Source organism: Brugia malayi, assembly GCF_000002995.4.
Source record: "Brugia malayi strain FR3 genome assembly, contig: Bm_v4_Chr2_contig_001, whole genome shotgun sequence".
Classification (NCBI taxonomy): domain Eukaryota; kingdom Metazoa; phylum Nematoda; class Chromadorea; order Rhabditida; family Onchocercidae; genus Brugia; species Brugia malayi.
In genome coordinates, this window is record NW_025062476.1 from 7,066,893 (window position 1) to 7,090,169 (window position 23,277).

Sequence of the window (23,277 nt, forward strand, 5' to 3'; positions counted from 1 at the left end):
CACATACACACATACATGTACACACGTGTACATACACACACAAACATACATGCACATAACTGCCAGAGGTGTTAATAAATGAACGGATATAAACGTCTGAAGATGCGGACAGAAAGATATAAGCAAGCAGTCATAAATTTCAAATGAAAAGTATGTGAGTGTGTATGTCAGTCTGTCTATATGTATATGTGTATGTATGTGTGTATGTGTGTGTGTGTGTGTATGTGTGTGTGTGTGTGTATGTGTGTGTGTGTGTGTGTGTGTGTGTGTATGTGTGTGTGTGTGTGTGTTTGTGTGTGTGTGTGTGTGTGTGTGTGTAATATGACTAAAGATTAAGTTTTTTTATTTTATTTTAATTTTATCACTTTTCTTTCTTTCTTTTCCCTTTTGTCATTTTTTTCTTCCATTACTTCTCTTTTGTAATTCGTACTTTATCTTTTTCATTCTAACTTCTCTCCCTCTCTCTTTCTTTCGTTTGTCCATGTTTTTTATTTGTTATGAATTTTAATCATTTTAAAAACGTTCTATAGATGAGTGATTGAAAATTTCACATTTTAATGATTAAATGTGAAAGAATAACTATGCAATTTATTGATTGATAAAATTGATTGATTATATTCGTTCTATTATGATGTGTGATAGTTAAGAAGTTTACAATTTCACGCTAGCAGCATTCTATGAGAATATTTAGCATCGTCAGAGGAGATGGAATAGATGAGGGAAGACTTAAATGAATTGTAGATGAATAAATAAAACGATCAATTTGATTCAAATTTAAATTCAGTTAAGTTCAAATTTGATTTAATTTAACAGCTTTTTTCTTTTTGATTTTTAGCCATCTCAGAGAATTTATTTAATTTAAGAAAAAAACAAAATAAATAGTGGGAAGATCGAATAAACGAGTAAGGCGATCAATTCAATTCAATTCATTTCAATTCAGTTCCATTCTTTTCAATTCTACATTTTTTTTTTTTGATCTTTAGCCATCGCAGAGAGTATTCGGCTTAAGAAGAACAAAAACACTAAATAGATGGATTGATCAGTCCAATTCTAATTCATTTCGTTTAGAAATTCTTTTTTTTGATGTTTAACCATCTTAGAGAATATTCGTCTTTAGGGAAAATGAACTGAATGAAACAACGAAAGTTAAATTCAATAGATGAGAATATTAATCATTTTTTTTTTTTAAAAAAAGTTCCATTTTTTTAAAATAATTCAACTATCGTTCATTTATAATAAAATTTATGAAAAAGGAAAAAAAAAAGAAAAAGCGGAAGCGCTGAAATAATTAGTTCTTATAATATTTAATAATTAGGGAATAAATTCAAAAAAAGATGTATATTTTATAGTTTCTTTTTTGATTTCTTTCTTTTTATTATATTACAACAAAAAAAAAAAAAAGAAAAGAAAAAGAAAACGAAGAATAGAAAGAAAAAATAAATAAACGAAAGTAGAAATTTTGAAAAGTATTATTTCAAATTATATTAAAAAGGCGGAGAATAATTGAAAAAAGAAAAAATAATAATAGTAAATTGTAAAAAAAAATAATAAATTTTTAACTGATTGAATTTGAATGAAATAAAAAAAGAAAAATAATAAATAAGGAAATGAGTAAATTAATGCAAATATATATACATACACAGTTGTTGATTTTGCCCATTTTTAAAAAAGTGGTACGAAAGTTTTTATCATTTAATATAAAGATGAAAAGTAAAGATATAAATAAATAAACAATTAAATAAATAGATGAACAAGCAAATAACAAAAAACGAAAATGAACAAAATTTGATAAGATTTGAAATGGAAAATTGTTTGTTTTAATTTTTTAACGTTATTTTCCTCAATAAATAATTATTAAAAATGTAAGCTAATGTGATACCATATAAAATTAACCAAACAATATTTGTTAACAATTTAATTTTTTATTAATGCAAGTGTATTTTTGATTTGAAGAATTACTCAAATGTTTTATGAAATATTTGTTTCGAAATGAAATGCAAAATAAATAAACAAATAAAAATTTGTTAATATTGATTTATTAGAGTAAAATAAGCGACTTTATGTATTAGTTATACTTTTTTCTTTTGTTTCCCTCCTTCTTTTCCTTTTTTGTCCCTTTCTTTCGTTTTTTCTTTTGCTGCAAAATTAAAATTTATTTTAAACATTTTTCAGCTTATGATATATTTTTATATTGTTAAAGAATAAAATATATTTCCTTTAACATAACTTTTAAAAAAAATTGTTTCAATTTTTTTTTGAAAAATAAAATTTTTAATATTTCAGAATATTACATACATTTTCGAAATCAACCATTCTAAAATTTTAAGAATTTAAGGTTTACTTAATTTTACAATCATTAATAATAAAAAAAGTACAAAAAATTGATTTTCCTACAAAAATTTCCTGAAAATTTTCTCCCAGAAATTTTTGCAACGATTTATTACTGTAAAAATTTTCTTCCTTTCCTTTTCTTATTATCATAAATATTTTGTTTAAGGTGATAAGCATTTGAGTGATAAATTCTCGCTACGCTTGAAATGCCACAAATAAGCAAAATGAGCTAAAAACAAAACAAAATTAGAAATGTTATTTATTTTTTGTTTATTTTTTTTTTTTCGCAAAAAAATAATTATTTCAAAAAAAACAAACAGCGATTTTAGCAAAAATAAAATTTGAAGAAAACTGCATGATTCTATATTATTTGAAATTACTATTGAAAATTAGCAAATGTCATTTACGAAAATTTTAAAAAACAAGTTAAATTTTCAAAAAAAAGAAATTTTCTTTAAATTGGTTTTTACTTTTTTTCTTCTCGATAATATTCACATAAATTTTTGATTTCTAATGAATTCATAAAAATATTATTTGCTGAAATGTTCTCATTGTCATAACACTTTTTCATGTCACGCATACGTAATGATCATTTGTACTGATAAAAGATTTGATATAATTTCAATTTAATTTAAAAACTCTCCCCTTCTACAAACCATCCTTAATATTAGTTGACAGCATATGAAAAATGGAAATTTATAAAATAAAGTTTTAGTTTTTAATTTTTTTCACTTCAATATTACTGATCAAAATTTTTAGCAAAAATATATAGATAAATGAATGCTTACCATTTTTTACTGATTTTAATCTGTTCAATAATTCCTTATTGTTTAATTGAAATGTAATCAAACACTGAACGTATTAATATGAAATTATTTAATCAATAATATTATTTAAATTATGTCAGTCACAGATACATTAATTATGAGAAAGGCACTAAACTTTCGTTTATACTTGATTAGTTCTTATTATGATTAATATCATAATTAGTTTTATGATCAATGTCATATGTTTATCATTATTCTCTTCATAATGTGTCTTATAAAAATTTTAACAAAACATAATAAGTGAGGAAATATATTGCATTAAAAACAAACTTCTAATTACCAATTATTTATCAGCTAGAATAGTTCAAAAAGCAATTTCTCATCTAAAATGACAATTATGAAAAAAAAAAAAAAAAAAGACTGACAAAGCAAAAATTTTCAAAATATGCTAAATGTTCATAAATGATTAATAAATTAAATTTTGTGAAAAAGAAAAGAAAAATAAAAATGACAGAACTCTTGTTATTCTATCATAATTTCATTGATGGATGTAAGCAAATTTTAACCTTTTATATTTGAGCTTATTGAATAACATTTTCCAATGTTAAAATTAAAAAAAGTAATTTTAAAATTAAACTTTAGAATTAAAAATGTTCTCAGCGAAATTCCTTTATTTGTATTTAAATTTGAGTAATTTTTTTTAAATTAATAGATATTTAATTAACACGTTAATATAAAGTTAACCATTAACTGATAAAAGTGAAATAACATCAAAAATCAATTATTTTTTATCTTTTATATGAGATAATATTTGTTTTTATATGCAATATTATGTATATGTGAAGCAAAATTATTTTTTAGGCACAGCTCGAAAAAAAAAAAAGAAAAAAATAGAAAAGAAAAGAAAAATAAAGGAAAATAAATCAAAATTAAAATTAAAAAATTACAATAAACAGTAACACTTCAAACAATAATAAAAATTTGACTGAAATTGAACAAAACACTTAAAAAATTAAAAAAAAAAAAATGATATATCCATTTCAAATACAAAATATATGTTTTATGCGATAGAATAATGTGAAACTAATACAAAACTAAGAGAAATTATAATTAATGAAATTTGAAAGCTGAGTTGTTAGGCTTATTAAAATATTAATGTCAAAGTAGATCTAAAAATTTATTTCCGGTATATTAAGCCTAAAACCGGAATACACTTTATTACATGTATTCGATGATTAGGCACTTTAAATAATGCGATTAAATGATATAATTTCATTTCTAAATATTTATTAAAAAATTTCAAAACATAACTGACTGAGAAAAAAACTGAAGCATTAAATGAAAAAACAGTTAATTAACAGTTTTGTTCCTATTTAATTAATAAATTTTTAAAGGAATGTTTCATTAATTACTAATTTACAAAATTAAAACCTTTTCAAACCCTTCCAAAAATAATTTAGAATAATTCAAACTGTAAAAATTTTATGCAGATATTTTGCTGCCACGAAATTAAATAGAAACGATTAATTAAATAAAAGAGGAAATTGAAGAAAATAAATTTTTCTTTAAAATTTCAACAATATATTTAGCAAAAGTAAATGAAGAAATTGCCTTTATTGCTTATTCAGCAATTTTGCAAAAAAATTGCTGAATAATTTTTTAAATTTTTTTTAACGAGTGAAAAAGATTTTTGAATATAAAATGTTTAAGCAACAAATTTAGAAAATTAAAAATGAAAAGAAAAAAGGGAAGAAAATAAAGATAATTCAATGAAATTTTATGTGAATAAGAAAGTAAGAAGGAGAAAATCAATTGAAAAATTTAAATGTTCATACATTATTATTCATACATTAATAATGCTTTTTTAATGCTTTTTCTTCTTTCTTTATTTTAGGAAAAAATTGAAAGAAAATAATCAATTTTTTTCAACTAAAAATTGATTAAAAAATGCAATTTTTTTTCTTCAGAACTAATATCTAAATAATCGTCTCTCTCTCTCTCTCAAAAAGGGAAAAAAATTAAGATTTATTTAAATTTGTAAATTTTACAAAATCTTATGATTCAAAAGTATCAATGCAAAATAAAAACTAATTTATAATCCTAAATGATTAAACAAACTATAGCAGGTGAATAGTATTTAATTTTTACAATTAAAGTAATTCATTTTTAAACTATACGAAACTAAAGTTAACAAATTACATTAGCAAACATTTTGTGATGACGTTTTTGTTTATATAAGAAATGAAGTATTAATTTAATGCCTAATTGATCCAATTAAGTATTTACTGCAGAAATTCATATGTCATACCATATTGCAACAAAATTGTCATTTATCAATTATATTACAATAGAACAAATAGATTTTCCCGAAGAATTTCAAGCAAAAAACATTAAATTTCTATTTAATCGGTTAATTTATTATCCAATAAATAAATTTTATACAAACTCATTTCAATCAATTGATTTCCTTTCTTTTTTTTTGAATTATTTCAGCAGAACTAGGCTCATAATAACTTATGCTAGCATATCATATAAGTGAATTAAACTGTAATCTTGTTTGCTATAGTTTTAGAATTGTGAAATTTAATTTTATAATTTCTTAAAATTAACTCTTTTTTCCATTTACAATGAATTTATCTCATAAAATGGCAAATGGAATAACTTGCAAAGAAATTTGAGTTTTAAACAGAAAAAAGAAAAATAAAGAAAGAGGTGAAAGAAAAAATTTTTGAAAAGAGCATAGAAATTTAGTATGAGAATTGACTGTGTAATTAAACTAAAGAAGAAAAAGGAAAACAAAGCTAAAAAATAAAATAAAATAAAAAGAATGGAAGATGATGGAAAAGAGAAAAAAAGAGAAATGGATAGAATGAATGAATGAATGATATGAAATGAGGAAGAGAATAGAAAATGAAATGAAAAGAATTGAATTTAAAAGAAAACTAAAAAACATTATTTCTTCCTATATCATCATTCTTTTTCGCTATCTTCTACATGAATGACGATGCAAAATGAGGAACAGAATATGAAATAAAATGAAATAATTTGAAATGAATTGAATTCAAAAGATAAATAATAAATATAATTTCTTCCTATTCTTCATTCATTTTTCATCGTCTTCCCCACAATCTTCCCTTATTCTTTCCTTCTTTCGGTTTTCTTCGATAACTTACTAAGCCTAAAATTGATGATAGCACTTTGAAATTTAATTATTGATGATAGCCAGTAAATGAGTCTAAATAAAATTGGTTTGATCGTCCAATAAGAATTTTTCGAAGTGTACGTCTGAAGCTTGCACCAAAGAATAAATAGCAAAAGAAATTGCCGGTACAATTGATAACTACCAGTAAATTAGACATGTCAACCAAATATACCAATAAATGATAAGCCTAAAATAGCTTTTTTTCCTTTTCACTAATTTTTTTTAGGGCGTTGAAAAAAAGAAAAAAATAAACTTGAGAATAAAAAATTAACTAATTTTATTTTAAGAAAAATTAATTTGAAAAAATAAGCAGTCACACCACTTTTCCAAAAAAAAGTGAGGACAAAAAATGCTAATTCCGCTTTTATTAAAAATTAAATTGTTAAAAAAAAATTTTTTTCTTCAATTCTTTTTTACCGCTTTTTTTTTTCATTATTTTACTTGCTAAAAAAATTATATAATGCTTGAGAATAAAATCTTTTGACTAGATTTTAATAAATAGTGGACTTAAATACTGAAATTATTGACAATACACAAACACTTAATATATCAAACTGATAAAATTATTAAATTATTGATTAAATTCTGATTGTCCTTCTTTTTTCTAAAAAAAAATAGAAGGAAAAAACTATAACATTGAATAAATTTGAATACCTTTTCAGCAAAGACCATTTCAATAAAATTAACCAAAAGAGCAGCTGAATTGCAAAAGATGAACATAAAAACGACCAATATAAGACTAATCGTATCGGAATCATCTGGAATTAATTAATTAATAATATATTTTTTATTCATTTATTAAAACATGGAAAATAATATCTGCAAATATAAAATGATATAATTAAATTAATTAATTGCTGCAAAAAAATTTTAATTTATAAATAGAAAAGCAATGCTTATTATAGTAAAGTTATATATCAAAGTGATAATTTCTAGTTTATTTTTGCTTTTTTAAATTATTGCAACGTTATTGTCTAATAATGATAAATGCTTATTTTCTACAAACTATTATTAATGATATATTATCTAAGTTAAAAATGTTTTATGTTTTTCTTTCGTTTATTTAAAAAAAAAAAAAAAAAAAAAAAAAACGATGAAAGATAATAGAATGAGTAAAATTTCTGAAATTTAAAAATTTTTCTACCTGAAGTACCATTTTTGAGTACAGCTCGAACAACTAATACATTAAGAATAACAATAAGTAGAAGTGGTCCAACAGCCATAAATATTGTGTACATATAGGTATAGTATAATTGATAATATGATGCATTATTTCGAAGCTCTTCAAATTAAATTTCACAAATTTTAAAAAAGCCAAATTTAAATTTTGTAAAATTTAAAAAACTTTCAAAAAGAGCTACAATTGTGCATTTTTTTAGCCTTTTTCGTTGAAAAACTTGCAATTATTTATGAAAAAAAAAAAAAAATTTCAATACAACAAATTTTATTTACACTTAAAATGATGAAATTTTTGATATGCTTTAAATAAATAAGAAATATAATATTTTTTAAAAATTATCTACCTGTATCAATAAATTTTTAAATACTGTAACTAGTAATTATTGTAATTAAATATGTATTGTCATCATACCAGTAGGACAAACTTGCACTGATAAAGTATTGTTTCTTATTTCATCAATGCAATCAATTGTTCTTAATTCAAAAAAATGTGGCACATTATACAGTAATGATATGATTGCAATTGATAACACTGATAAGCGTGCAAATCTGTAAAATTCTATCAATTTATCATTCTTACCATAATTAACAATAACATAAACATGCATAGAATGATTACTTAATCTTTTTTATTAATTTATATCTTAATGCAAAAGAAAAATTAATGATGTTTGCACTGAAATGTTAATAACATTGGTGTGTTAGTACCACTGTTTTCTTAATCAAAATTTTATCAAATCTTTTATTAAGATTCTATCAAATTTTTTATTTGATTTCTTATTATTGTTATTCAATTTTTTTTTCTATTAAAATATTATCAATGTTATCAAATGAAAAATTTTTTTTATTAGTATTTCTTTCCATTTTAGAATTTTCAACTTTTCTTTTTACTACTTATTAAAAATTTGGTCGTTTTTTTTATTTTTTTTAATTTTCCTTATAAGTGATAATGCTTCTGTTTTTTTTCTTTTTTTGTTTTTTATTAAATTAGAACGAAATGTTCAACCGCATTTTGCTTTTCCATCAATTTTGTCAATTTTTTTAAAAGCCAATTTAATTGATTGATAAATAATTGAATTTTAAGAAATAAACAAATATAAGCAAATGCATTTGCTTATTTCATTGATACGAATATGACACTTTAAAAATTTGCTTGGTAGTTAGGGGAAATTAATAACTTTTTGTCAGTTATTTTCCATTAAAAATAATTTGAAAAGAATTGAATTGAAAAAATCATTATGAAATCAAATTAGAATTAAGGAATTTAAAAGATTTTGAAATAAATGAAAAAATTTGTGCAGATTTAATTTTTTCTGTGAAAAAAAGCAAAAAAAGTGAAATGAAAAATAAAATATTTGTAAAAATTACTAAGATTTGTTTAAGATATTTTTGGCAAAACTTTCGCAATTTTTCGTTTTTGCATTGTGATGAAAAACTAATATCTGAGAGAATTTTACTTTTACATAAATTGCAAAATTAAAGAGGAAAAAAAGAGTTGGAAAGAAAAGAGAATAAAAGAGAGTGAGAGAAAAAAGGGATTAGAAAAGAATGTAATAAATACAATTTGAATAATATAATTTTTGTGAAAATTAAATTTAACGCTATTTCGATGCTTTTAGGGTACATGAATAATAGCATTTGATATCAAAATTGGTTCTTCCTCTAAAAATCAACATAAGTAATAGCTTTAAGCAAAATTTTGAGACAAAAAAAGGTTTTTTGTTTATAAATCATTGGTTTAAATCAATTTAAATAGGTGAGCTAAATGTGGTTTTTATTAAATTTTAATTAATTAATCAACATACATGAGCTTCTTATTAACATATCTTTGCACTCTAATTCATCAGGTGTTAAACATGTACTTTTTGTATATATGAATTTTTTTTAATATCTTTAAAAAAAAGAAACTAGTGGAGTTTATCTATCAATTCTAATTTTTTCATGTTTTCTAAATCTTGCCCTTCAAATATATGATAAATTAGATAAATTTTTATTTTTACAACTGTTTAAATTGATTAAAATTTGAGTTTTTGCTTTGAAGAATTGATAAATTTTTTTGTCAGCACTTTGTTTTTTTACCCAATTTTTTTTTAAAAAAAATTAATGGATATTAATTTTAATTTTTACATCGTCTGAATTTTATTTTAAATAATGCAATGCAATAATTGAGTAGTTACTGGTTTTTATCAAAAAAATTTTGGTCTTCAAATAAAACAAAAAGAAAAAAATAAAATTAACGAATTCTTTTTTAAACTATAATTTATCAAAAAGCAAACTAAAATACTTGAAGGTTAAGGTTTTGAAAGATAAAATAAAAAAAATTTAAGGTAAGTTCTAGCTTTTAATATTTTATTTAAAATTTTCAACTCATTCATTTAGATCGTAAAATATTATTATGGCAATAAAAGATTTAAAACAAATGAAAAAAAAAAAAAAAAAAGAAAATATTTAATCCAAAAATAAAAGAATACTTATCTAATGATTTAGGTGCAATTTTAAACTAACTGAGCAATGATTATTAAAAAAACTTTGACAGTAATTCCTTAAACTTCGATATATACGCTAATATATTCACCTTGGCGTACAAATTTTATCTTTAATTTGTGCTGATAAAACAATTCGAACAAAAAAATCAGCCGCTGCAGCAACACAAAAATAAACGGAAGTAGTTTGTAGGATAGTACTGATCGGGAAAACAAATTCTGCGCTTTTACCGTAAACAGTTGCCAAAGCTGTAAATAGTAATTGCTCTTATTATAATAATTATTCATTTTTAAATTTTAATTAAAAATTTTTAAATGCAAAGTTTTAATGGTTTATTCAAAATTTTCTATGCAATAGAATAATCTGAAAAAGCACAAAATGACAATAAATAAGGAAAAATTTATAATTAAAAAAAAAAACAGTTAAAAATAAAACATTTTCTTTTCATTTACGTTTAATCAATTAATAAATTGATCAAATGTAATAATTAAAATTTTTGTTTAAAAAATAATTTTTAAATATTATTAATTACTGATTGTATTGATTTTTACGATATTTAATATTTAAAAATCAATTTTATATTAATTTACTTTTAATTTTATATTAATCTATTTATATTAAAGTTTATATATGAGTATAAAATTTAATTTTATTCAAATTATCAATTATTTATTAATACATGCATATATTGATATACCTGAAATCGTTTACCTGTTGGTCCATGATGTCTCCATGCTTCTAAACCATATAGAATGATTGCTGTGCATATCATACAAAAATCACTCAATGCTAAAGCAGCTAAATAAATATTTGTTGAATACCTTCGTTGCTCGATACTTCCATAAACAACCATAACTAGAACATTTCCAACAATTCCAATTAAACCAATTATTGGTAATATTATACCTGATACCACCATATTGTATTTCTGCAAAATTAAAATCTTTTTCATTAGCTTCAAATTTGTTTTCTTTTTGTTTGTTTGTTTGTTTTTTTTTTAAGACAAAAAAGCAAACAAACGATCTAAAGTTAAAACAAGGAAAGGAAAAATTTATTTATTCATCTTTTTTTCTTTTTTGTCCTACACTCTGTATAGGAAATATATTAATAATAGAGAATAATTAGCACTAAATGATATTTAAAAAATTAAGTTGAATTTATTTTTGCTAAATTAATAGAAATTTTTACAACAGAAAAAATTTTTTTTAAACTAGCAAAAAAAAAAAATATAGTGGAATTTAATTTAAGTAAAAATGTAAGAAGCTAATCGAAATTAAAATAATAAATTAAGAAATAAACTTCTAAATACTAAGAGAAAAAATAAATTTTTTAGTAATATCTAAAAAGAAACGAATCGAATAGCATTAATTAATCAATTAAATCAATATAATATTAAACTTACGATATACCGTGAATCAGATGAACTCAAGCAAATACTACAGAATGGTAGTTGCTCATCATTGCTTTCCATAACTTCCTAATATATTTACACCTGTCACTGATAGATCGCATATAAAAATTAACAATTTAAAATAAAAAAATTAAAGGCAGAAACAAAAACAAAAAAAAATAAAATTTTATATTTTTAATTGAATTTGGTTGAGATTTCAAATTTAATTAATAGATTGCTAAATTCTAATCAAATAAATTAATTGAGCATACATTGGACAACATATTCAAAGAAAAAAAAAATTAGCTTAATATTACAATGATTAATATGATAAACAATTATGTTACACAATAATTAGTCTTATCATGAAAGCAAAATGAAAAAGTTGACCAATAGCTTATATGCTTTAATATACGCTTGCTTAAATTTTAAGTTGACATATTTAGTGAACGATTTTTTTGAAATTAATATTAACCATTTTTATAATTATTATATTCTTATATATACAGAAATGTTAAAGTTTCAGTGAATGTTTCTAATATATAGCTAGATATCAGTTATCAATAATCACTTAATTAACCTATTTCAATAGGTTTCGATAGTTATTTAATGTCAAATAGTTAAATATTTCAGTAGTTATTTAATGATTAGCTTAATAATCAATTCGCTTATGCTACTATGGAAAAAATAACGGTCGTATATTTTGGAATTGTTGAATTTTTTAAGAAATGAATAAAAATAAGTTATCAAATGTATGCATTAAGAAACAACGCTTGCTTGTCCATACTTATTGAATTATCATAGCAATTACTAAATTTTCAAATAACAAATAATTATAATTTATAATATTAACGAGTAATTACTACTAAGTAACAACTAATAACAATAGTGAATGTAATAATGATAATAATAACGATAATAATAATGAAATAACAATAACAATGATGGAATAATTATTATTATTATGATAATTGAAATGGCAATAATGAATTTATATGAAATAATATTAATATATAATAAGGATAACAATATTAATGCAATGATTACAAACATTATTCCTTTAATATAATTGAAGTAGTAATAATAAATTAGATTACAATAATAATAATTATTACTATAACACTAACTACGATTTATTAGCAATAATAATAATAATAATATAGTTATGTAGAAATATGCTGAAATGATGACGATATTTTTGTACAACAGAAGTATTTTGGAAGAACTAAAGTAATTCTTAATAATTGAAATAACTGTTTAATGTAAAACATATTCAGTAATTAATTATTTGAAACATAATGAAAATAATTTTTATTCATCTCTGAACATTCAATGTTAATAATGAAATTTACTTGTGAATTACTTTTGCTTGTAAATTTTGGAAATTTGTAAGTTGTTTTTGCAAATATCTTAAAATGTTGTAAACAATCTTACACGATATCCCATATTATTATCATTGTTATTGCTGATCATTCTCTTCTCTCTTTCTCTCCCTCTCTCTATCCCTTTTGCAATTTCTCTCAAATAAATCTTTACTAAAATGATAACTTTAATCAATTTCTACTGATTTAATCAATTAATATAGAAGAATGAATCATTTTTGTAGTTCACTTCAATCCTATTTGCTTTATGATAATTACTTCATCAGAACTTTCTAATAATCTGATAAGTTCATGATATTCTCACAACTATCTAGATGTACTTTTATCATAAATTAACCAATTTACACAGAAAAAACTTTACTATTAAACCAAACGGAAGAAAAAAATTAAATTTAAACAAGAGTTGAAACTTTATGAAATTGTCAATTCTAAATTTCAAGCAGCACAAATCAAATACTGAAAAAAAATTTTTTTGAATAATAAAAATTTACTTCGATGCAATTTAAAATTGAAAACAACAATAGAATTAAATTATTAGTTATGCAGCGAAATACCTATTGAATGAAACTTTCCAGCAAACTTAATAATTTAAAATTGATATTAGAATATTCCTTTTTTGTTGTTGAATAATTAAGTGGATTTTTTTTAGCTCTTACTGAAAATGAAGAAAAAAACACTTAAAAATTATTTGAACAAAATATTTTTTCTGACAACAAAACGACTATTCATTTTATAATTTGACAAATTTAATTCAAAAAATGTAATAAATAGAAAATAATTTATAAAAAATCATTTATAACTGTCTTATAATGACTTTTGTCGCATAAAAAATAGAAATTCTTCATTCATTTCGATGAAGCATTTAAAGATAATAATTAATTTAGTTCTCATTGATAAGGTATTAATTGAAAAAATTTTTTTTCATTGTAAAAAATAAATCTTTGATAAAATTTTCTATTTTTTCCACATTGCAATAAAAGAATGAGAAATGGTTAAATTAATGAATGATATTAATTGGATGAAATATAATTCAAACTAAGTTATCACAATCAATTTTATTAAATTGCTAAATAAAAATTAAAATAAAACATTTGCGATATAAAAAAAAAATTGAAAATTAAAAAATTTTAGAATTCAAAATTTGACACAGCAAATTCATACTAAAAAAAAAGAAAACTATAATTACTAGTTATTATTTATCATAATGGTTTTCTGAATAATTAAAATTAAAAATAGAAAAACTAATGGAATTGTTGGCTTAAATAAAACATTTTTCAAATCCAAATCATCACTTTTTGTAAAGCTTTAAAACAAATGTGTCATACCATAAAAATTTTTATTTATTTTTTTTAAATTATTACAAAACTTATATTTTTAAAAAATTTTTATTATAAAAATTTTATTGCTTAGTGAAAAATTTATTTCCAACTAAATTAACAAAAATTGATAAAAATTTCTTCGTCCTTTCCTCTTTTTTTCTATAAGACAATAAATCTTCATGTTGAGAAATTTTGGGTAAATTATGGGAATTTTTCAAGAAAATTATTTCATTAATTAAATTTTTTGAAAAAATTATAACACATTATGCAGGAATCTTCTAAATAAAAATGCAAATGTTTAAAGTTGCATAGAATAAATATTGCTGTAAAAAGTATACAGTTTTACAATATTGAAACTGAAATTTCAAATTAAAATAAAAGAGAAGCATATATTTTTGCAATATCGTTCGGTTTACTTAACTGAAAAGTTAAATTGGTTTAGTAGTGATATTTTAGACGATGGTCGAAAATGAGGATCCACCCATCCTTTTGAATTCACTTTTCCATTTGCACTCCTTTCTTTTCATGTATGCGCATTAATACAACTTTTTCAACAAGCCCATCCCTTTTTCGTCTTTTTTTTTAAACAAATATTTTTGTTTGATTACTGTATTAAATGAAAATAGCATATAATGTTAAAACATAAATATTATTAATTGGTATTAATTTTAAAACTGTTCAATTAATGTTCAACTAAAAAATTTTTTCTTTGCCAATCATTTTTGTTTTTATCAATGCATTATGTATTATTAATAAAATACGCAAAATAAATAAATAATGATTCTTAACTCATTTTTATTTTTACGCCGCTTTTTTTTATTGATTGAAAGGAAAAAGAGAAATAGAAAAATGATGGATTGAAAATAATTTCTTCCTCGGAATTCTTTAAATTTTCTTTTGATTGACTTCTCACTTTCATAAATTTGCATGTTTATCACAATTGTATATTTTCCCAAGAGATACAACGACAAACATAGTAACAAATCCTTTTTTTTCTTCTCTCCAACATATGCGAAAATATAAGCAATAATTTGCTTCAAAACATTATCTATCATTTTTCTAACCATTGCTCACAAACATCTGTCATCGGTCGTTAAGAAAAATTAAACGTTTTATTGTTATAATAATATTTTTCTTAAAAAAATCCTTATTATTTTTTTCGTTGAAAAAAAAGATTTATTCATCAATGTAATTAAATGAGGTTTAATAAATTTTTTTTATTATTTTAGAATATTATTATTTCAACACGAAATTTTTTCATTTTTTTAAATAAATGAGTTTTTTTCTTTTCTTGCTTTTATTATCAAATCACTAAAAATTTAAATAATACAAAGATGAGATTTTTGTCAAAACCAAAAAAAAAAAAAAAAATATGTTGAAGACAGCAAATACAACATTAAATGTATTTAAAAATATTTTAAATAATTGTGTGCAAAAATATTGAACAATATATCAATGAATTCTTAAAATGTAAATATTTAAGATGGAAATAATTCCATTTAATTTAAATGGATGAATTAAGAGAAGAAGTTTAAAATTTTACTTGTAATTCTATCAAATCATTAATATCAAAAAACAAAAAAAAAAAAATAAAAAGTAAAAGAAAAATTAATCGAATGTCTTTGATTTATATGTTTTAAACAAACAAATAGGTCGAAAACTAATTAAAATTTTCATTTTTTAGGAATGATTTAATACTTGAAATATGATTTGAACAGCAATGATATTACAATTATTTTTTCAATTTCGTATTCATATGAACTGTGCAAGAATTTTACAGCTGTGAAGAAAAATAAGAAAAGTAATGGTCATTAAGAAGTTAATTGTTTGAAGAATTATTTGCATCTAAGTTACATTTAATTGTTTCAGTGACATTAGTGGGAATACAGCATTGATTAGATAATTACGGCAATTTATCTCAAATGTTTGATAAATTCTTAACTATTGCAAAGGATTTATTGAATGTCGAAATTTATTGAAATCTTTTCTTGACGCATTTGTGAAGCAAAAATCAATTTAAATGTTATTTTCTTCCAGTATATATACTAACACTTAAGTATTTTTTGTTAATTATAACCTAAAAATAATGAACAACCAAAATTAAAATCAAGATTGTGCATCGAAAATAAAAAACTTTGATAAAATTCAAAAGAGAAAAAAAACGGAAAAAAGTTCTAAGCACTCAATGGCAAACGTTCAATTGGTACTTGAATTGCTTGGAAGATACTTGGGATTTTAAAAAATCCCTTATCTTCCGTTTAAATTTCAAATAAACATTACTAACCACAAATCATCGGTGCAGCATGTTTGTGTGTTTTTTATTATTTATTACACTATTCAAGAAATAAACTAAATTTTTAACTTATTAAAATGTGCATTGGATAAATTAATTTTGCTAATAAACCTTATTAATTAGTAAGCTATTAAACATTTACACTTTTCAATTCTACTCAATCAAATCAAATTCTTTATAATTGATTGGTATAGCATTGAACACTTAATTACTTTTTGCTCAATTTAACTTTCATTAAATTCCATATTTATATGCATGTTTCAGAAATTGGTTTACTGCTATTCAGAAATTCATATTTGTACGAATTTCTTTTACCTTCTTCATCAAATCTCTGATAACATTTCTTTCTATCGTTTATTCCGTGATTTTCAAGTAATTTCGTTGATACGACCAAAGAGCGCAAACATTTGTCATGTTTACTGCTTAAACAGCATATTCTACTAAGTTTTCAAATGTGATAAGTTTCTTTTTCTTCTGCTTTTTTTGCAAATAAAAAAGATTGCGAAGAATTTTTGGCCTGAAATATTTCAGATATTTTGACAAAATTTTCGATTTGCTAATTATTCTTGAACAAAATGATGAGGGGACGTTTGTTTCTTACTTACAAATTAAACTTCCAATAATTCACAGTAAAATTTAGATGTAAAATGAAAGATTAAAAGTGGTTGTTAATTAAGCTCATGCAAATAAACATATATATTTTGCAATAACAAATATGATTAATTAACGTATATACTTTTCTTTCTTTCGTCCCACTAAGTGACGTAGCATTTCGCAATTATATTCAAATGCTAATTCGTATTTGTTGTAAAATGATTTTCGATTTTTGTATCACTGACAATTATAACACTTTCATTTCATTTATAATAAAGTAGTAATAAAATTGCATAATTTATTCTATAAATTTTCCACATTAAGTATTATCGCTTGACAAAAGACATTTTATTTTTGTTATCTTTGCATTATAGCAAATATAAGATAATTTATTTAAAAAAAAAATACTTTGAAAGAAATTTTTTGAATTTAACCTTTGCAAGGAAATGCTTCTCTAATTAGTTCCCAGTGTTTTCCATTTCTTGCTGTGAATTTTTTTCGTTTTTTTTAAAAAGGAAGCATTATGTGTTTCATTCTAAAGTTTTAACATAACATTTTTTTTCATAATTTTTTTGTTTATTAACCTTATTAATTGCTCATCACAATGATTAGCCTTCCAATTATATCCATTTATTGCTGTTTTTTTTTCTTTTCAGAAGAAAGTTGCGTTAATGGAAAAAATTTTAGGAGGAAAAAATGAAGCCAAGAAAAAAAACGATGTGAAATTGTAATTTCTTTTTCGCTAGAAATGTTTTGTTAATGAAAAAATGGTAAAATGTTCATTTATTGGAAAATGCAATTTGTCTACTAACAATAGTATATTATTGTAAATTTTACGAAAGCTAACAAATTAGATCATTTTAGTTAAAATTTTAGTTACTTAAAAGAATAGTTGAAACGGTCTTGATGATTTAAATTGAAACCGTTATGATATTTTTATGCTGTATGTGAAAATATATGATTTAAAACCACACATAATTTTCTTTATGAAATATTTGCAGGTTTTTTTTTTTAATAATAGTACAAAAGCATGAAAATCAGTTACGGTGATTTTGATAAAATAACCATTGATATTTGTGATCATAATATTTTTTTAAATTGCTAAATTATTCTAGATTAGTATTTGCTTGAAATAATATAGCAAGTGCTGCTTTATAATGAAACAAATACAATGTTCATCTATCAAAAATGAACTGTAAAATTAGTGTAAAGTTTCGGTCCTATGCAGAATTTGGCATTATATTATTGTTATACCGTATTACTACTAATAGTGTCATGAATGCCATGGTTTTACTGTTACATACAGTATCAACAGATATCATAGTATTACTGTTAGGTACAGTGTCAACAGATATCATAATATTACTGTGACATAAAGAATCACTATTGATAACACTACTAATGCTATGTGCGGTATCGACGTTGATATGCCATGATTTACTGCTATAGATGGCATCAATACTTATTTGTCATGATATTACATACTGTCACATACTAAATGTAACTTATATAATTAAGCCATGTTGTATATTATCACTTACTATCATCATGGTATATACTATCACTACTATCATTATGGTATACTATCACTACTATCATTATGGTATACTATCACTACTATCACTATGGTATACTATCACTACTATCATTATGGTATACTATCACTACTATCATTATGGTATACTATCACTATGGTATACTATCACTACTATCATTATGGTATACTATCACTTACAAACATTATGGTATACTATCACTTATAATCATTATGGTATACTATCACTTACTATCATTATGGTATACATCACTTACTATCATCATCTAAAAAAAATAAATACTATCTAAAAATATATAAAAAAATAAATGTCATCTAAAAATACTAAGTTTGGTTTATTGAAGAAATATGAATATTTTTGTCAAATAGCACCTCTGGTATGTTGCATTATACCACATATGCTACTACAATAACTATCATGTAACATAGAAACGTTGGTGTTAAATTTCCTCTTATCATTTTGTCAATTGTATAAATATATTCAAATATTTCATTGCATTCCTTTACTAAATTTCATTTACTAATTAATCCTTGAATAGAACAGTAACTAAAATACAACAACAGTCATTTTGAATTATTTCCAACTGTTTTAATTAAATTTTTTTTTTTATTTTAATAGATGATCCTAAGAATTCTTTTTAAGTTTTTCATATATCTCATTTTTAAATATTTCCCCTTCCCTCCCCTCCCCCCACAAAAAAAAAAAAAAAAAAAAAAAAAAAAAAAGACGGATAAAAGTAAGCGAGAAAAATTTTGAGCTTACATGCATAATTTCGAGTTTTGTCAAATTATAAGAAATATTTTACAAAAGGTTTGGAATATTTTTGAGTTAAAATTTAAATGTAATATACCATTTTAAAAAAATTCGACTTTTCTAAAGAGCGCAGAAACTAATTATCATTAGTTCGGCAAATTTCATTTGACAATGATAATTTGGAATGTTTTAAAAGGATGCTCCTAAGATGAGTTTTTTGCCTCCTTTCCATCCTACTGTATATGCAACTTTTCAAATTTAATTCTATTGGAAATGGAAGAGTGAAATTTGGTTTCACATTAGTTTAAGTTTAACTGAATTCGGTTTATAAAATAAATATCCGAACCACCGTCTTCTGTTTATTTATAGTTTCTGGCAAATAAAGCAGAATATATAGCTTAATTTGATATTCAGTTCCTTCTATGGTTGCCTTTTTTTTTTTCAGAAGCTGATTACAAATTCAAATTATAGCAATTCTCTTCAAAAGCTTGTTATGCATGTAAACTATGTAACTCTGTACAGCTATGAGAGCAGAATTCTAGCTACGATAATAATTCAAAAGCTAATATTTTCAAATTTCGGCCGGATTTTTTGAAAAAATTTTAAAAATTCTAATTCTTTAATAGCATTTAAGAATTTACATTAGCTGATGAATATGTTAATTTCACCAACAATATTCTGTTAATAGCTAGATTAGAATTAAATATTTTTGGTTAAATCAATGTACAATTACAATAAATCTTATTATCAATGAATTAACAAATACATACTGCTTTTTTTTGAAAAAAAAAGAAAGTGAAAACTGATATTTAATGCACTAAAGAAATTTGTGTAAGATTATCCAAATTACAGTAATAATTGTTAGCCGTATTTTTAATTATGTTTTAACAGTACTTATCAAATTCGCTCTTTTTTCTTTAAAAATTACATATGAATCATTTTGATAAAATTAAAGCCATCAAAATATTGCAAAAATATGAATCATAGCATTTGAAGGTAAAACTAATGTGTGCAACAAAAAAAAAAGGAAAAACCTGCACCATTATTAAAATTCATGTTTGATATTAAAATGATGAAAGAATTAAATGAATGTTAAAGAGGGGAAATTTCATGCAATAAAAATCGAATGGAATTTTATGATTTTAAATCAAATAAAATTATTTAATTTTTTTTTTCGTGTTTTGTCGAACAAAAAGAAATTTTTGAAGATATTAAATTCAGTTTTGTAAAATTTCTTATTGTTTGCCTTTTATCCAATTTTTTTATTATTCCTCTTTTATTCAGTCTTTTTCGTTTTGTTTTTTCTTTCTTTAAAAAAAAAAAGAAAAACGAATAAATCATTAAAATAACACTAGTGAATTCAAAAAATGTCGAAATTCTTCAGCATTTCAAAATATTTACAATTAGTCATACATAGATTTTTTGCATAAAATCCAAAACATTCTAGAAGCAATGACAATACTTTTCATTGCAATATATTAAAATTATCGCTACAAATAAAATTTAATAGGTAAGAATAGAATATATATGTATAAAAAAGTGCTATGATAAATTGAAAAGCAATGAAACAGTAAAATAAATTTTGAACTAAATGATATGGTACAGTTAATAGTTAGTAAAATTATTCATCCATCAAATGCTTATTATGATGGAATCGATTTCTAGCAAAATAAAATTATACCTTTGTTATTTCTATCATAACTCTATCTTGAAATATCACGCAAATGAAATATCTATGGACATGACTTATTAGATGAATAAATGAGTAAATGATAAAATATAACACAGCAATTTACCTCATTCGTATCCATTTGATAATATGATGATATGATTTTAGAAAAGTACTGATATTGGATAAGAATATTTGGTTAAACGAACAATTAGTTGAAAATTAGTCAGCATAGTTTTCTTGAAGCAAATTTTAAAACCAATGTTTGATTTAAAAAAAAAAAAAACCGATAAGAGTGGCGATAAAATTAAAATTGTTTAATTAATAATATTCAATGATATGAAATTAAAATGGTAAATTAAAACTAAATATAAATTATAGAAAATATTTATTTCATTGATATTAAAAGAAATTCAATAACCACCAATTACAAGTTATAAGAAATGCTGGCAACAAATAGAAAAAGGCTATTAAATTGCTAAAATAGGAATTAAAATACAATAAAAGTGATTTGTATGTAGTAATTTTAAAGTTTTCATTTTACAGTGAATTTTTTTTAGCACTCCGAGCTTTTTCCTTTTATATAAAATTGAAAAAAAAAATTTTTTTTTTTCAATTCAATCCAGTTCAACTCAACTCTAGTAATCATTGCTTAAAATAAAAATTTGAATAATGGAAAAAAAAATTTATCAAACCAACAGATCAATGATTAAATTAGGAGTATATTTGTCTACGCATTTCAATTGTTTCAATTCTTTTAACCGCAGAAAAAGAATGCGATAAACTTTGAAATTATACTTAAGAAAAAAGTAAAAATGTATTTTGTGAACTCCAAATATTTTTAGGTATAATACATATTTTTCTTAGTGTGAATATATCCATTTGTATATACATTGTTATGATTAGCAATTAGAATATTTAAATGATATGTCTAAAATCTCAATATTTCGCTTTTTTCTTTGATTATTATAAAAATATTCCTGAATTCTGAAATTTTTGTTTAAAAATTTCATTTGGTTCACGAAAAGTTTTAATTTTGCTAATAATGTATATTTTTTCAACTTCTTTGAAACAAATAAAAACCGCTAATAATGCATAAAAACTGATCATTGGTGTCTTTTTTCTTAATTTATTAAAAAAAATGTGATAGATTTAGAGAAGTGTTTAGAAAATTAAAAAAATAGTGTTTTATTTTGAAATAACTACTTTTTTTTGAAATAACTAAATATATTGGAAATAAAAAGGAAAAAAAAATTAAATTCTGGTAGATAATTTGGAAAAATCTTAGAAAAACTTAAAAAAGGAAATCAATTGAGAAAGAATTTAGACAATATGCAAGAAAAGGATGAAAAGAAATATCATGAAAAAGCATCAGTTTTCATCCTATTAATGAAAAATTAAGCATCATGGGAAGAAATTATTAGAAATTATCAGAAATATTCATTATCACTATTATCACCGTTATTATTATTAATCATCATCGTTGTTTGAAGAGTAATTTCATTTTTCGAAAGAATCTACAGAACAGAATTGAAAATTCAATTTTCAGTGTTTAAATGGAAGAAAAATTAAAGAGGAGAGTAAAGAAAAAAGAGACAATTGAATAGGATTGAATGCTCATCCGAAGGTTTTCATTTAAAATAATTGAACGGATATATGATACGACGATGAATGATAGTGAAATTGCTAATATCTTCAGTATTTTTATTTCATTTTAACATCAGTGGAAATGTTAATGTATTAGCAAACAATATCTAAATCTTATCGCTTTCATTTACTAAAATCTGAGTGATGAATATAGTAAAATGATATGATGGATCTGAGTGATGAATATGGTAAAATGATATGATTAGTTTATATTATTGTCATCTTCCTCTTTTTGTAATGTAAAATAAAAAAGGCTGCATTATCATTTTGACGATTTTAAAACAAAAAGGCAGCGAAGGAACAAAATAAGTCATGTTTTTGGATTTCTGTAAAAAAGTTTGTTGACATTATTGTGGTATCCTAATAAACTTAAATTTATTAATGTAACCAATTGATAAATCATGATATAATTCATTGTAAAATATTATCACCATTGCAATATATCATAATAATATTTATAGTCATCGTACATTGCTATCATCAAATTATCATAATATTCATTATCATTATATCAATTGATAATCATATGCTAATACCACTTATTGTATGCTTCTTTCGCTTTTAGTTCATTTATTTAAATCAGAAATGTAATATCATAAAAGAAAAAAAAAAAAATAAGAAAAAAGCTTATTACTATTAGCACCGAAAATTGTTATGAAACAATTACATCTACAATTTGTTTCAATGACAAGTATTTAACAAAAAAGCAAC

The 23,277-nt window shown here is 22.3% G+C and overlaps 1 protein-coding gene across 1 annotated transcript; it reads right to left on the minus strand.

Annotated features, from left to right (window-relative positions):
• Positions 1 to 6,307: 6,307 nt before the first annotated feature.
• On the minus strand, positions 6,308 to 11,434 carry Bma-frpr-14 (Uncharacterized protein; the record flags this gene model as incomplete). The annotated part of the gene is made up of 7 exons (XM_043078729.1): positions 6,308 to 6,487; positions 6,955 to 7,058; positions 7,445 to 7,582; positions 7,892 to 8,028; positions 10,055 to 10,211; positions 10,675 to 10,891; positions 11,366 to 11,434. The coding sequence occupies 7 exons, from the start codon at positions 11,432 to 11,434 to the stop codon at positions 6,308 to 6,310; spliced, it is 1,002 nt and encodes a 333-aa protein (XP_042934663.1).
• Positions 11,435 to 23,277: the final 11,843 nt, after the last annotated feature.